The sequence below is a fragment of the Protopterus annectens genome, chromosome 5.part0 (genome assembly GCF_019279795.1).
Source record: "Protopterus annectens isolate FY-2018-M chromosome 5.part0, PAN1.0, whole genome shotgun sequence".
NCBI classification, from domain to species: domain Eukaryota; kingdom Metazoa; phylum Chordata; order Ceratodontiformes; family Protopteridae; genus Protopterus; species Protopterus annectens.
Window position 1 is genome coordinate 1180260330 of NC_056735.1, and position 16754 is coordinate 1180277083.

Below are 16754 nucleotides of genomic sequence, written 5' to 3' on the forward strand. Positions count from 1 at the left end.
GCATGATTAATCATCTGCATTTTTTACATATTTCCCATCACCCCACAGTACCACTGTTAAATGTCTCCTATATAATTAATCAGCAAATAAATTCTGCTTAAAATATAAAAGGGATACATACACATACATACGCATACACATATATACACACACAAACACACACACACACACACACACACACACACACACACACACACACACACACACACACACACACACACACACACACACACACACACACACACACACACACACACACACACACACACACACACACACACACACTTCTACTGGCTTGGCCTATACTGGGCAGAGACAGTTTACAGAGGAAACCCTAGGAGAAAAACTACTATGAAAATAATAACAGTCATTAGTTATACATGCAGTCTTATATATAGCTTTTGCAAAGGCCAGTTGAACATTGGGAAATAATAATAAGCGTTACAAAAGAATGTAGGAGTCTCTTAACAAGATAATATAAAAGGTCATAAATAATGTATTCTCATTAAGTCTGTTTACCTTCTTTACAATAAAGAACAGATGTAGTACACATTCACGAGAAATTCTCAATATACGTAAAATATACAACCAAGTTTTTTTGTTTTTTTTTACAAACACTACATTTAAATTAATTAGCACACCAGTACAGAAGAACAAAAAGGTACCTTAAAAGACAACAGATTACCTGAACTCACCAGTTATGTAGGTTGGAGAAAAAAATCAGTTACATATGAGACATAAGATTTCATTTTAACTCACAACATGTGATGCACCTTGCAAAGGTAAAGTTCAGGTATGTATTTTTTCAAGGTAGACAGTGTGAGAAAAAAGGTAGCTGTTTCTGATACTAAATAATACAGTATTTCTTTTTGATGGTAACAAGTAGCCCCGAGCTCTGCCCTTTAATAGTCTTGTTGTTCTAGGAGTAGCAGTATAAAGGAAGATGTTCACGGTTACCTGAACAGTGTACATCAACCTGGTAAATATTATAGGTCAAGGCAGAACTGCTCACATATCAGCTTGTGGGTCAGCAATTGTTGCTGGTAAGAAAAGACTAGCGGTGAGCTTTCCCAAAGCCATTGTTTTCAGTACTGAACAATGCTGTATATTGAACAATGCTGTATATTGAACAATGCTATATATTGAACAATGCTATATACTGATAATGGAGACAGACAGACACAGACAGGCACAGGAAATGTGAAGTCTGCTTATGAATCTGGTCAGACTTAATTAACTTTCATCATCCTAGGTTAGGATCCAGGTGTGGATAACTTTTTGATGATTAAGAGGGCACTCAGTTTATGATAAAGAAGCTTAAATGGTTATTCACCATGTGATTGTAAGGTACGGTTCTGGTCAACATATGCACCACAATACTTCCATACAGCAACTTTCTTGACTTGGTTTGTCAGACTTGTATACATGCAAAAACTTAGAGCATCAGTTTGCTAAGATTTCTCTGAGAGCAGCATAGCCTTAATTTTACTTTTCATTCAGCTGTGCCAGATTACCAAGTAGCTAATCTGAAAGGCATATTATTAAGTGCTGAAAAAAGAGTAGTGCATCCTGTCCATAGCAGATGAGGGTAGAACCATCGGCATACAGAATGAGAACATCATCTCCTTTGTGATCCTTTATTCTATCTGTACACACAGACAATAACAGAGGAAAGATCCTCTGAGTAAATAATTTGCATTGTTTGAGGGTGTGGTTTATCCCGAAAACCATAAGGTGTCTTGGATACCTGACAGATTGTTTGACAGAACTCCTGTGATAAGAGTCACATGTCCTATTTCTGAACGCAGAAACATGTACCAGTGGTATACCTGCTTGCTATCTGTTTTTCAGACTTTAAGGCCAACTCTTCTGGCTTGTAGTTATTTTAAGTTTGTGAATGACTGTAAACTGGGTGATGGTTATGGTTTTCATTCCTCTACTAACAGTTGTTGTAATATGTACTCCGTTACCAGTTAACAGTTGTTGCAAGGACAATGGTCTCAAGCCAAGTGTAAAAAATGTAGTATAGTTCATTTTGGTTAACAAAACATTTCCAGGTCCTACTACATAGGTGAAACAGCTCCCCATTTAGTCGGTGTCACAGTGACTGCAAGCAGTCTTGTTGATAATTCCTTATCTTTTGACCATCATGTCTCCTTAGTAATTTGGAAGTCTTCTCCGGATCTACTGGAAACGCTTATGGAAATTACTTGAACGAGGTAGAAGTCCTAATTCTCCTTTACTTGTTTTTATCCATTATTGAATGTAAAGTCACTAGTAAAACATGAAGTACCATCCAGTGATCCAGACTGCAGTCAGCCTTGGCTCCACGTCTCTCTGCTTCTTGCCTTTATGTTATAAAACCTGTACCTTTACTGGGTGAGTCTCAGTGCCGTTTTTCAGATCCTCTGCCCTCTGACTTTTTATTAGTATACTGGGTTTTACAGAGAATGGCAACCATTTTCAGTGAATGTCTATATATTGCAACAGCAGAACTGACTTTATGTGATTCCGGTTGTAATTATTCAAGCAAATATTAGAGATTTGTTCTTTTCTGTCAAAAAGCCCCTCACTAACACTCTTCAAGAGAAACCTTGCCGAGTGGATGGGTAACAGGAAGTGCACCCCTGGGATCACTTCATTGGCTCTTCTTGACAGAGGCTCAGTTAATTAATCAATCAATGGGATGGCGAAAGCTGACACACTCTGGCTAGGCCTATAAATGCCCACGGGCAGACAGCCTAGTACATACCTATGAACCTATGTGTACTCAAGTTTAGACTGAGTAGATATATGATGTATTTTTTGTGAAACAATTATTGCATCCTGGTGGTCTCCTAAACAACATTTGCCCTGCTAGACTTGTCAGCAGGAAATTGTGAACAGTGATGAATGAGGGTCTTGGAGAAACTGAGTCATGAGGTGCAACACCATGACATCTACTAATCCTTTTAGGAAGCAGATATTTCAGCTTTCCTAAGGTGGTAAGAACATGAAGGCTACACCTAAAATCATGAGGGGAGGGCAGATTTACTGCTACCCATGAGATGCTCAAGTAGTGAATGACTTTCTCAAACAATATAGCAGGACCGCTTCAGATACTGATGGGTCTGTTCTACTGAGTTTGGAAACTTTAACACCTTGTGAACAGGAGCAAGTTTACTTTACCTCCATACAGACGATACGGAACGATTTCTAGCACTTGAATAAGTACTGTAACATGTAAAGCATAAAGTATACAGATTTTATTAAAGAAATAAGCTGTATAAAGAAGCAGCATAACATCCATTTATTTTTTAAATTCACTTGTCAGTACCTAAACTGAGTGTGTAAATCTCAGGCGGAGTGGCCCCACTAACGGCAAAATTTGCTGAAGCGACGGTATCTCTAGCAGCAGCATGGCTGATTCACAGAGGTCGAAGATGGTTAGTCATGTTACTAACAATTCAAAAAAATAGTCTCTACATTCATTAGTTACTTTACTAAACTCATTAGTTACTTAGCAGGAGTCTTACTCCCAAACAAAGGGGAGGAAAAAGATATTTTTCTCCCAATTCTTCAGTAATACCATAAAAAAGGATTAATAAGATTAGCTTGTTGGCCAGAAGAGCCTTCTACCCTTTTTTTTGCTGGCAAGTATTATATAATGCTTGACAAAAGATTTTAATAATGTCACTGCCTATTGCTTTGAAGCAAGTCCAGACCATTATTCTGGCTGTCATGACACTTAATATCTGGGAAAACTAAAGACAATATTTATACTCTAAATCTTACTTCTCTCAGCCAAACCTATTTACCAATGTATTTATTTATATATGTTTGCGTTATTAGCTCACCAGTGCAGTATATAACAATATCACTAGTGGAAAGCCATTTGGTGCTATCAAAAGGACAACTAGTAACTGCTGCCTTACAAGCTCATCATGTGATCTCACATGTTCAACTATACTTCCAGATAGCATCTATTGAGCTGATGTCCAAAACATTTGTGTGTTGAGAGTACAAGGCCTCCTCCATCCTGTCCTAAACCAAACAGGAAAATCCAACCTACCTCCTAAGAGGACATCATCCATGTTGAGGTGCCCACCCAATTCAATGTCTCATAATGCTGAATGAACTGAATGGGGGGACTTAATACTCCCAGATAAGATAACATTATTCCATGATATTCAGTGTTAAGGAACTCCATTATCTAATCTGTGAATAGTGAACCCGGACCACTCCACAAAAGGAGGGGGTGTATCCATATTCATAAAGGATACTCACACCTCCAGGTTGGTGGCAACGCATGAAGCTTCGGAAACCATCCAGGTGCAACTAACCATAGGCAAAACTGCTCTACAAATTGTAGCATGCTACAGGCCACCCTCTCAAACTCAGGAACCCCACACAGCCTTCCTGAAGACACTGGAGGGTATAAATGTATCTCCAAACACCATCATATTGGGTGACTTCAACTACCCGAATATAGACTGGGAACATTACTCAAGCCCTAACTTTCTAGCCCAACGGTTCCTGGAGTTCATAAATTCAAATGCCATGGAACAGCTAGTCACTGTTCCCACGAGAGGAGAAAATATACTAGATCTCATTGTCACAAACATGGGGACAAAATGCTCCACCGGAAGTATATCCCTCATTGGTGAGATCTGATCATAAACTAATCTCACTGGAAATCCACATCCCACCCCTACCCCAAACAAAAAAGACCATAGTGAAGAACTTCTCTAAAGCAAACTTCACACTACTCAAGACTGGTGTGGTATCCTTCAAGGCCCCTGAGTCAGAGGAAACCACAACCCAAGCTGCGGAAGCCCTTACAAATGCCTTCTATGAACACCTCCAGGACTGCATGGATCAGGCAATCCCAAATAAAACCAAGACTCTTTCCACAAAGGGCAAACATCCAGTCTGGTGGACCCCAGCCATTAACAAACTTTACAATAAGAGGAGAAAGCTATTACATGATAGAACAAAATCCATAAAAGGGAAGTCATCCCTGATCATTATTAGTAAAAAATTACGAGCACTCATAAAATCAACTAAGGCCAATTTTGAGAGAAAAATTGCCATGGATTCAAAGGACAATCATAAGGCCTTTTTCAGCTATGTTAGGAACCTGGGTGGAAACTCACAGATATGCTCAGAATTAGTCCAAAATGATACAAAATCACTGAACCCACAGACATAGCCAACATACTGGCAGACAGGTTCAGTGCAAACTTCACCTCCCCCCCCTAAAGGAGAGATAACTATCCCAGCCGAGTGTAGCCTCCCGGACATCTCAAATGCGCAGGTGAAAGCTGCTCTCTCTAAAGCTAAAAACACAGCATCAATGGGACCGGATGGTGTCCCGGCTGTGTGCTACATGAGCAAAATGAGGAATTAAACCCGCACATAAGGCAGCTGTTTAATCTCAGCCTTACCACAGGATACGTGCCCAAGGAGTGGCGTACGGCAACTGTGGTCCCACTCCACAAAGGTGGTGCCTCTACGGACCCTGGTAATTACCGCCCATAAGCAACAAGTCTAGTCTGCAAAGCTATGGAGAGGATCATAATGGAGCTCATAAACAAAGATATAGGGGACTTGCAGACATTGGACCCGACCCAGTTTGGCTTTGTCAAGGGAAGATCATGCCTTTTGAACTTGGTCGACTTCTTCGAAATAGTCACCAAGGCCATTGATGAGGGAAAGGCAGTCCATACAGCCTACCTTGACCTTGCAAAGGCTTTGACACAATACCCACTCGGGTATTGTAGAAAAACTTACCAGCTTAAATGTAAACCCATATGTCACAAGATGGGTTGCAAACTGGCTTAAGGACAGAACCCACAGGGTTAGAGTTGCTGGCTGTGTCAGACTCCAAGCGGTCACAAGTGGTGTCCCACAGGGCTCGGTCCTTGGCCCCTATTGTTTGGCATCTACTTCTCAGAAGTACAGGCCAACATGGGAGGACTTTGGCTGACAAAGTTTGCAGATGACTGCAAACTGGGCGCCATAGTGGAAAGTGCATCGGACACGGATATCCTTCAGAAGGGACTCACTGAAACAGATAGCTGGTGCCAGAGCCATGGCCTGAAGTTAAACGCCAAAAATGTATAGTCATACCCTTCGGGAAAAACAAGGTAACCCCAAGCTACCATATAGGTGGCAATCCACTAAGCACAGAAGAGGTTATCAGGGACCTGGGGACCCAGGTTGACAGTGGCCTTTCTTTTGACACTCACATTGCTAAAGTGGTTAGAAAGACCTTCTACATTGCCCACCTGATCATGAAGGGATTCACATCCAGATCTAGTGAGGTCATTGTTCCCCTGTACTCTTCACTTATCAGACCAATGATCGAGTACAATGCCCCATTCGGGATGTATCTCACCCGACATCTGCAGCAATTGGAGAGACCCCAAAAGTTCCTCACCAAAAGGATAAAGGGACTCCAAGATCTGTCATATGCTGCCAGATTGAAGAAACTCCAGCTCTATTCAGTCGCATACCGTCTGCTCAGAGGTGACATGTGCCTGACATACAAGGCCATGTCCAACCCGGAATTAATGGACATGCTCCACCTCAAAAAATCCAAATCCACCAAAACCACTAGAGCAAGCGACTTAAACCTTAGCACGGATATAAATAGGACGTGCTGGAGGGATAGATTTATCACTCAGAGACTCCCTATGCTGTGGAATAAAATCCCGGTCCATGTGAGGCAGAGCACCTCGCTGACTCTGTTCAAGAGAAATCTAGACCTGTGGATGGGAGATCGTAGGTTTACCCCGGGAATCATCTCTGGGTCACTGCTGGACAGAGGCACAACAAACTAATGGGCACAGTATTTTTTCATATAAGCCACAATAATTTGGGCTAGGCTTATAAATGCCTTAGGGCAGATAGCCTAGTATAAACCTATGAACCTATGAACCTATGGACTCATCAGAATTCCTGTGTCCAGCTGAATTTCATGGGTACAGCACCTCCATCTGTGTGACAGACCTGGTATTGCAGGCATACAGCCTACCTGTAATACCAGGTCTGATTTACAGGTGGATCACAGCCACAAGGCCATTCAATGCTACAGCTCCATCTTTAAGGCAGACTGGTGAACGCAGGCACAAAAGCCACTCATTTCTACATAATCAACACCTACAATTAGAACAGTATGAGTGAGTGTCTATGTAGGGCATTTGTATGTTTTTACATCTAAAATTGATTTTGTTCTTAGTTATACTCTGTTAAAATACTCTATTATTTTTCCTATACAGACAGCATCTAACAAGAACATTGCCAAATTGATAGAAAACACCTTGTTTTATACAGGTAATAACATGATGAATTTTATACTCCTGATGGCTGCTGACAGTAGTGAAGCTTTTTATAAGACAAATGAATTTACATGGGCTGATAGAATCAGAGGAAGCTGTTAGGCATGCAGTCCAGGAGACAATTAATGAGACTAACCCAACATTATGTGGGTCAATATCTCACAAATGATGGCTGAGAGAATCAAACCCTGTGCCATGAAACAAACAATACTCACAGGGCACGGAGCCTTGTGTCCTTTGACTAGGTATATTCTTTCCTTACTAATGTATTCCTTCTTATGTGTTTATTAAAATATGACAAAGTTTTAGATCTTCTATATGTAAACTTACTTGCTGGTATACGTATTGCTGAGTAGTAATGAATCTGTGAATCTTGAAAAAGATTTATTAAAGGAGCTCTAGGAATAGAGTGTTGATGGAGAAGTACAGAGAAGGTCAGAAGGAGTTGCATTGTGTCTTTGTGGATTTAGAGAACGCATATGACAGGGTGCCTAGAGAGGAGTTGTGGTATTGTATGAGGAAGTCGGGAGTGTCAGAGAAGTATGTAAGAGTGGTACAGGATATGTACGAGGGTAGTGTGACAGCGGTGAGATCTGCAGTGGGAGTATCAGATGTGTTTAAAGTGGAGGTGGGATTACATCAAGGATCAGCTCTGAGCCCTTTCTTATTTGCAATGGTGATGGACAGGTTGACAGACGAGATCAGACAGGAGTCCCTGTGAGCTATGATGTTTGCAGATGACATTGTGATCTGTAGTGAGATTAAGGAACAGGTGGAGGAGACCCTGAAGAGGTGGAGATATGCTCTAGAGAGAAGAGGAATAAAGGTCAGCAGGACTAAGACAGAATATATGTGTGTGAATGAGAGGGAGGATAGAGGAATGGTGAGGATGCAGGGTGTAGAGGTGGTTTAAGTACTTGAGATCAACAGTTCAGAGTAATGGTGAGTGTGGAAGAGAGGTGAAGAACAGAGTACAGGCAGGATGGAGTGGGTGGAGAAGAGTGTCAGGAGTGATTTGTGACAGATGAGTATCAGTAAGAGTGAAAGGGAAGGTCTACAAGAGGGTAGTGAGACCAGCTATGTCATATGGGTTGGAGACAGTAGCACTGACAAAAAGGCAGGAGTCAGAGCTTGATGTGGCAGAGTTGAAGATGTTAAGATCTGCACTGGGTGTGACGAGGATGGACAGGATTAGGAATAAGTATATTAAAGGTTCAGCCCAGGTTGGAAGGTTTGGAGACAAAGCCAGAGAGGTAAGATTATGTTGGTTTGGAAATGTGCTGAGGAGGGATGCGGAGTATATTGGGAAAAAAATGCTAAGGATGAAGCTGCCAGGTAACAGGAAAAGAGGAAGGCCTAAGATAAGGCTTATGGATGTGGTGAGAGAGGACATGCAGGTGGTTGGTGTGACAGGGCAAGATGCAGAGGACAGGAAGAAATGGAAACAGTTGATCTGCTGTGGCGATCCCTAACAGGAGCAGCCGAAAGAAGAAGAAGAAGAGGAATAGGCTTAACACAATTAAATATTTCAGAAAACGACTTTGGATCATAATCGCTGTGCAGAAATCTATGATCTGTGATCTAAGAAAGTAATTTTAGAAAAGAGTTTGTGATAGTGCTAACCATCCATAGTTTTACTTACATTTAGATCCAGCAAATCAGTAACAGAAAGTTCAGCTTTGATACTGAACCATATATGAATTTAATTTAGATTTAGATATGAAGATAATGATGCCATATGTCCAAATTCCTAATGTATATATTTCTCCATTTATTGTAAATGTTCTGTATTCCAAAGCATCTTTGGGTTGTAAGAAACATTATTTATTAAATAAAAATACATTTTAGTTAGCAATACCTCAGTCATTCCCAACAAAAAAAAAAAAATCACTGAACTCACAGTTGTATAGTATTTTACCAGTATATAGTGCATTTAGGCCTTCCTGGTATGGGAAACTGGTACAAAACATTAGCATCAAGAGTGCACAAGTGACAAGAGTTTCCACTATGAGTGGTTGAAGTGCATACTGCCAAGGTTCAGAATTCCTGAATTGTATTCACTGAAAAAAAACCCCAAAAAACACAAGTGTAATTTATTTATTTTTTTGCAGGAGGGAAATTCCCTCCTGCACTCCATAATGTGGAGGGCAAGCCTCCCCACACCCCACTACTTATATGTACCATGTCCATGGCTGCATCCACTCAAAGAATGGGGAATCTCCCTCAAAAAGGGCATTACTGCCAGCTCAACTGGCCGACAGTGATTTCCTATGGAGGACCTCTGATCCTTGGCAGGTTGAACCTTGGGTAAATGAAGCTTGAGAGTTCAGTCTTCTTCAGCTGTAGGTTAACTGTATCAAGACCATTCAATGTCGACACTAGACATAGTCTGTAAACATTCTATGGTATTTTTATTCCTAGCTCTCAAAGAATTTAACAAAGGTTTTACACATAGTTGTAAGAATTTTGAAAGGAGCTCTGACAGTAAAGCTGGTTGTGATGTAACAGGCCTTCTAGGAGAAAAATATCTATATCTGTGGAGTTTTGGTAACAGAAAATATGAAGCCTAGGATCTGGCACTGTAAGCTCCTGTTTAATCTTCTTCATGTGTCACATAATATTTCAAAGATGGTCTGTCTGATTTTTTAAACTCATGATTAATATAAGAACTAGGATCTGAAAGTTGTTTTATATCTTTTCCTTTGTAATGGAATTTATCCTGTATCACCTCCCTCAACTTTTATCAGATTTAGTTATCACCACCATATCGCTATTTTTTTAGATTATTCAAAGATTTTTAAATAATTTTTAATGATGCCCTCAGGTTATTTCTAAATCTTTTGAAGACAAGATTAAATAATTATAGGTTCGAAAGAAATTATGAAGCCAACAACCCCAGGGGGCCCTTTTAAAGCTAGACATGTTTCCCAAAGGTGAGAATAAAACCCTGTACTCTGTGTCTATAAAGTAAATACCTTAACCATTATGCTAACTCCTATTACCATGCAAATTCTTTATAACTGCCAATTTGATTTTTTTTGTCTTTTGAGATAGGTCTTTTAGATTGTTTGCATATAAATTTTCATACATACTTAGCTGGTGATGGTTTATAATTGGGTATGTTGATCACATGATCAAACTCAGTTTACTGTATTCCTTTAGAACAGCTTGGGAAGAGTGGGTGAGTGCATGTAGGAGGCCAGCAGGCAAAGTTTCTATTAGTCTAAACCTCTACCCAAAGGTGTTGTCGTATACGACCATTCCATGCAAGCAGCAGCAAGGCTGGTCTTTGGATGTGAGTATGCCTTATATAGCCCTGGATGAGACTCTCTGTGGTGGATTCATTAAAAAGTTCTTGCAGTGGCTGTGTGCATACACATCTTACACAAAGAGGTCATGCAGAAGGTCAAGGACACACGCTGAAGGCATTTTGTCACTTGACTTGCCGGTAAGTTCATGGGGATTTCCCAAGGTGAACAGGAAGCCTTAAATGGGGAAAGGTGAGCTTTGATCTGTTCTGCTTAGTCTGCTGCCAATGAGATCTTTATCGAGAAAATGGAAGAAAAGGATTTGAAGGAGACTGAGTAAGGCAGAAAAGAGAAAGACCAACAGACAGTGTCCATGACAAGGGAAAACTATCTTAAACAACCCTCCAAGAGTCAGCTATCTGGCTGAATGCCTCATCTACCTGTCCTTAAGCCAGCCCTGCGAAGCAGTTTAAGAGACTTGCTGATCTATAACTTATATCCTTTTCTATGGACATGCACTGGCATCTAACATTATATTGCTACAGTTTTTAATGTTCTATATAACAGCCTTACATTCTTTATCATTTCCCTTATAAATGAGACAATGTGAATTTCTTGACAGCATGGCAGAACAGGTTTTTGCACTGTCAGTGACATAACCTTATTTTGGTAGCATCCTCAGCTGTAGTGGTTTTTCTCTTTAATATGGTTGTGGATTTCTTTTGACAGCTGGGTGTTGCACATTCAAAAGAGAAATGTACCACTGCATTACCAAGCTTCACAGTTACCATGGGCTCCATATCTCACACAAATCTACAGTGCCAGTATGAACTAAAGGTTGTAGAATAAGTGCAGAATGTTTTATGACAATTTCCTTTTTTTAGCATACACTTTGCCAGCCTTTAGATATTAACAGTTGTAAAATGCTGGGTGTTTTCCAAGTCAACATGTCAACTTGTGTCATTTGCATTTCAATATAATAACACAAGGTGTCTGCAAATATTCTAATGTTATATTTAAGTATACTGCTCAGCAGTACCATAGTTTTCTATGTACTTTTAAACAAATATGCAGGGTGGTGTTTATAATCAAAATATTGTATGCAAAAGTACTGACACCCGCACCAGCACAATTTATAATCCCTGCCCTGCAACAGTTAATAAAAATATAATGAATTAACATACTTTTTCGGTTGCAGTGGCAGATTCTGGATCAAAACGCTTCTGTGTGAAGATGATGTTGAAGACAGCATGGGAACGGCTACTCGTCTCATTCATATTTGTAGCAGCTACTGTCCTAAAAAATGGAAAAAGAAATAAAATAAATGGATAACTGCTCCTTCAGATAGACAGCATTCTGACCTAATATTTTGTTCTGCTAGGTCATGACTGGTATTGGTACAATTGTCATACAGACTATGCTCTTCTTGTTAACTTGCTTACTTGGTGGATGCTGCCTTGCATTTTATGGCTGCCTTAATGACAATGACAGTTCACATCATCTACATTGGAAGGGCTGACAAGGAACATGCAGACAACTTCAGATAAATCAAATATTCCAAACATACAGAATTAAGTTAAAATTAGGATTTCATTTCTGAAAATACAAACTATAGAACCCGATGTAACATCTTGGCTATGAATGTATGTATGCATTTATTTATTTACTTATGTGTGTTGGTTAACCAGGGTAAAGGACTGAGCTGCAAAGACCTTTTTCAGACTCAGTCATGGAAATACTCCGGAATGATTGGAGTCTCATTTTTACAGGACAGCAAGTCCCCTAGCCTGATTGACTGGTTTCTGTCAGTGAGTTAGTTCACCATCCACTGGTTAAAACATATTTGCTACATCAAGGTAAGCCCTCTGTACTGAACCTCCCCCATCCAATGCTTCAGTAACATTTTCAAAGAAGTCTGCTAAGTGTAGTAGAAAGGATTTTTCTTTTATAAATCCAAACTTCTTTGGGTCCAGTGATTGTAAGCTACCAGATATCTTTGTTTATGAGTTCCATAATGATACACTCCATTACTTTACAAATAAGGCTGATAAGTCTTATTGATCTGTAATTCCCAGAATAAGTGGTGAGTCAATCCCAGTGGAGATGGATGACTACAGCCATACCTCTCAACCTGGAAACATCAAAAATCTGGACAAAGCCTATGAAAAATAGGTACAAATCTGTACACTGATTAACATAAAATTTGCATACATAATTATGCAACCCCACCCACTCCAATGGAATTGGGGTATACCAACTTTCAAACGCAAATTGAGGAACAGACAACCAAAATATGTTCCCACTTCCCCTGCAGCCATTCCAATGTCCCATTACCTTTCTATTTTATCCCATTTACCATAAACACTAATGTGCATATACTGCTTTGCTTCTACAATGATTACTTGGATTTTATTTTTACATTTTACAGCACTATCAATGCACAAACACTAACATACATCTGCTAAACAAAGCAATACTGTCTCACAACAAAAACAGACTTAGCATTAAAACTTATCTGCCAAAGGCTGTATACATCTCTGTCCATTGGGAATTGGAAGTGAGGTAACTATGGCGACTGATGCAGCATGAGCAGTGCCAAAGGTACACAGGATTATTATGAAAGCAAACAGGCACAGCAGCTAAAGCCACTGTGTAATGGTTACTGAAATTCTATAATGCATGCTACCTAGATCTCTAATTCTACACTTAGTTAAGGGATGTCCCCCAAGATACTTTAGAGAATGTGATACAAAAATATTTTCCAGTTAAAACTACCTGTCTCCTGTCACACATGCTTTGTTTAGGTCTTCATGGTTCAGTATGCTATTGAATTATATGTTAGAATTAGTGCAATCAACTTGAAGTTGTATTGTGTAGGGCAGGCACCGACATAACTGCTTTGTTTAACATCAAAATGCAAATACACTCTGATAAATCCTCAAACAGATATGTAGATATTGCTGTTATTTCTGCTACTGCCTCAATATACCTCTGTTTTTCAAATGTTCCTGGGCTTTTTGCTTGTAGCACATGAATATGCACTTACTTGCAACAATAAACATAACATAACAAAGCTGAACTTTAATATGTCTTGGACAAAAAGGCACCTTTAATTGTTCAAAAAGCAGCAGTATATGACCCAGACTTGATGGAAGCAACTACAAGAAAGAACGTCAGTAACATGAACAGAATCTAAATGTTTTAAATAGTTTTCAAGAAGTTAATCACAACCAAGCCATGCCTTCTGTAAGATGTTCACCATTTATTTGACAAACCAAGAACATTAATCACAAACAAAATAATTTAAACTTTCATATGGCTACAAGAAGGCCAAGCAATATTCAGTTTAATTCACACAGTTGCTAACCTTGAGAGTTGCTGACCAAATAGATGAGTGCGACAGCAAAAATCAGTGGACAACATGACTGTCCGATTAATTGTATAAAACAGGTACAATGAAAGGCAGCATTCAAATGAAATTTGCACCTGTACTGAACGTCCATTTGTTCCTAAAAAACCTGTACTGAATGTCCACCTGTTCCTTAACAAAACAAACATGTTTCCTCCATCATTCTGACCGCTATATTTACAAATTTCTGTAATTTTAAAAATGCTTTTTAACGATGGTCACGCCCCCTTGCTCATTTCAAATCTTGTTAAAATTGCACACCATCATAATTGGCACTACACAAGCACCATTACAATGTGTCACTAGTCTCAGGTCCGTTTACCGGCATCTGAATTAAAGGTTTGCACAATTTGTGTGTGCAGCAGTCTTAACGTATGACTGCACCAGATTTATAAAGGTTCTCTAATACTGTTAACTGGCATAAGTAAGCCAAGAAATTCAGATACAGTCATATGAAACACATGCCAGTATGGCAGCATTTGCAACATTGGATTTGTGTCACACTTGGCAAAAGAATAACTAGCCTCCTTTAAAAGTGCAGAGCTTTTGTCAGAAGTAACTGCTTCCCAAGCTGGTGCATGATACATCTTGGGGATGTCTGTTTCATTCCTCTTCTAAATCAAGGATTTCAACTGACAATATTTGAGTGCTACAGAGCTCCTCTGGCTCGTAACAAACTATTAAAAAATTAGTGATTTTGGAACAGTTTTGGCTCCAGTACTCGATAACATACCACTGTGAGCAAAGAATGAGCAGGGCCATTAATGACAACCCAGTGAGCGTCAGCTTACAAAGAAAACTACATTACACAGCTTTATACATTTAAATGCAAAAATGGGGCCATCTGGAATGGAGCCAACCTCTGTCACACCATTATGCATGAGCTCTGTTGCAAAAAGCAAGAGCTACAGAAGTAGCCCAGGCTGGCAGCACTGTAAACACCAGCTATACTAAAATGCAAATACTCTTTTACACGGAAGAAACAGAATGCTCAAAATAAGATTCACTTAATCACTTGACTGACCACTCACAGCCAAAATAAAACATGTTTGATGTTTTCCACTTACTTTACCAGACAGAGCAGTACCCAGTTCCACTTCCTGTCACTTGCAAACCCTCCCTGGTTGGATCATTCAGCCAGAAGATAACGGACGTGTTCCCAACTTCACGCTCGCAGAAGCCGAGCCGAGCCACAACCAGAATTCCCGCTCGCAGATAATTTGAACAGTAACCCTTGGTAGCTGGAAATGTGAGCCCTTGAGCTCAATTCCAACAGGCTGGTAGCGCCGATGGAGCTGACGTCATCGCACAAGTGATGACATCGGCTTAAAAGGGAAAAACATAATTAAAAAAAGAAAAAAAAATTGGAAATGAAGGGGTGGCACTCAGGAATCGTGGCACCCCATTTCTGGACCCCAAATCTCAGTAAAAACCGAGTAATTCGGGACAGTTGGGAGGTATGACCACAGCTGTTGTCCACAAAGTTGGCACAAAGTCAGTTTCAAGGATGAGGCTGAATAAATTAAGAAGTGATTTGGTTAGGCTGTGTTTAAAACTGACAAAAAGCAGTCAGGCACATTGTCTGGACCCATAGAACCAGTGTTCTTAGCTTTGGACAGTGCTTATAGGACCTGATCTTAGTTGATCTGTGCAGTGGGTGCAGACACAATGGCATGCAGAGGGAAATTTGAGAAGTGGACAGGTGGAAAAAGTCTGAACTAAATCTGTCTACTAGTATGATGCTATGTCCTCAGTAGCTAAATAGCTTTTATTGTTATTTATCAGTTTGGCACAGTGTTAGGTACAGTACCTAAGATTTCTAATATAGCTGAAAAAGCCATTATGGTTCTCCTTTATATTGATTGCATTTTTCATTCCTTACTTATCCTTGGAAGATTTGACTTTTCACCCAGTTTCTTTGTTTATCCTCTTAAGTTTATTTCTGGAATATAAGATATTCAGTCTATTTATCACGATAAGGAATTAAGGAGTTTTTCCTATATGTCATATAGTTTTTTATACTAGGGTTTCATCATTGGGGTTTATTCTTAAATTTAGCATTGTATTTGACTAGGAGACTGACAGATATCATTATTCATGCATTATGTTCTGAACAGAAACTACCTGTAAGAGCATAGGTATTTGCTACTGGATTCCCAAAGAGAGGGTTTCTTAAATTGCATCAGGTCATCAGCTAGCTCTACTTGACATGCCTTTGGAAAACCTCTAAAGATCACATGGTTTGGCCCGTGTGATAAATACTATTGAACAGTGGCCAGATCAGACCAGTGATGGGGTAACCATGAGTATACAACATACTGTAGCTACATTTATGACAGTCAGACCCAGTACTGTTTTAAACATCTTTATTAAACATGACAGTTGTTAAAAAGTGACTATGAGCCCTAGTCCTCTAGAGACTATACTTTCTGGTGTAGTTCACACTGATGAAATCTAGGAAGCACTGTGCATACTTATTTGTAGTAGTGTAAGTAAGTGTCTCAATTTATTGTTGGATACTTGAAACCCACATGAAGAATAGTGGTACGGTCAGCTGTTATAACATGTTGAGCACGTTATTACTGTGATTTGCACTGAATAAAGTTTATGGAGACAATTTAATGCTGAAATTAATGTGAAGCTTATTTTTTCCTTGCACCTTTCACCTAAGTGGAACTTTGTGTTTATATGTCATATCAATCTCTCTGTCTACACACACACACACACACACACACACACACACACACACACACACACACACACACACAAAGATAT

The 16754-nt window shown here is 39.6% G+C and overlaps 1 protein-coding gene across 18 annotated transcripts in view; it reads right to left on the reverse strand.

Moving 5' to 3' along the window:
* KIF1A (kinesin family member 1A) overlaps positions 1-16754 on the reverse strand; it is a 2189582-nt gene that overhangs the window by 1314696 nt on the left and 858132 nt on the right. For all 18 annotated transcript variants that reach the window (XM_044071047.1, XM_044071036.1, XM_044071035.1 and 15 more), the window contains exon 7: positions 11755-11866. In XM_044071047.1, the coding sequence (XP_043926982.1) occupies positions 11755-11866 (112 nt within the window). The remainder of the gene's footprint in view (positions 1-11754; positions 11867-16754) is intronic.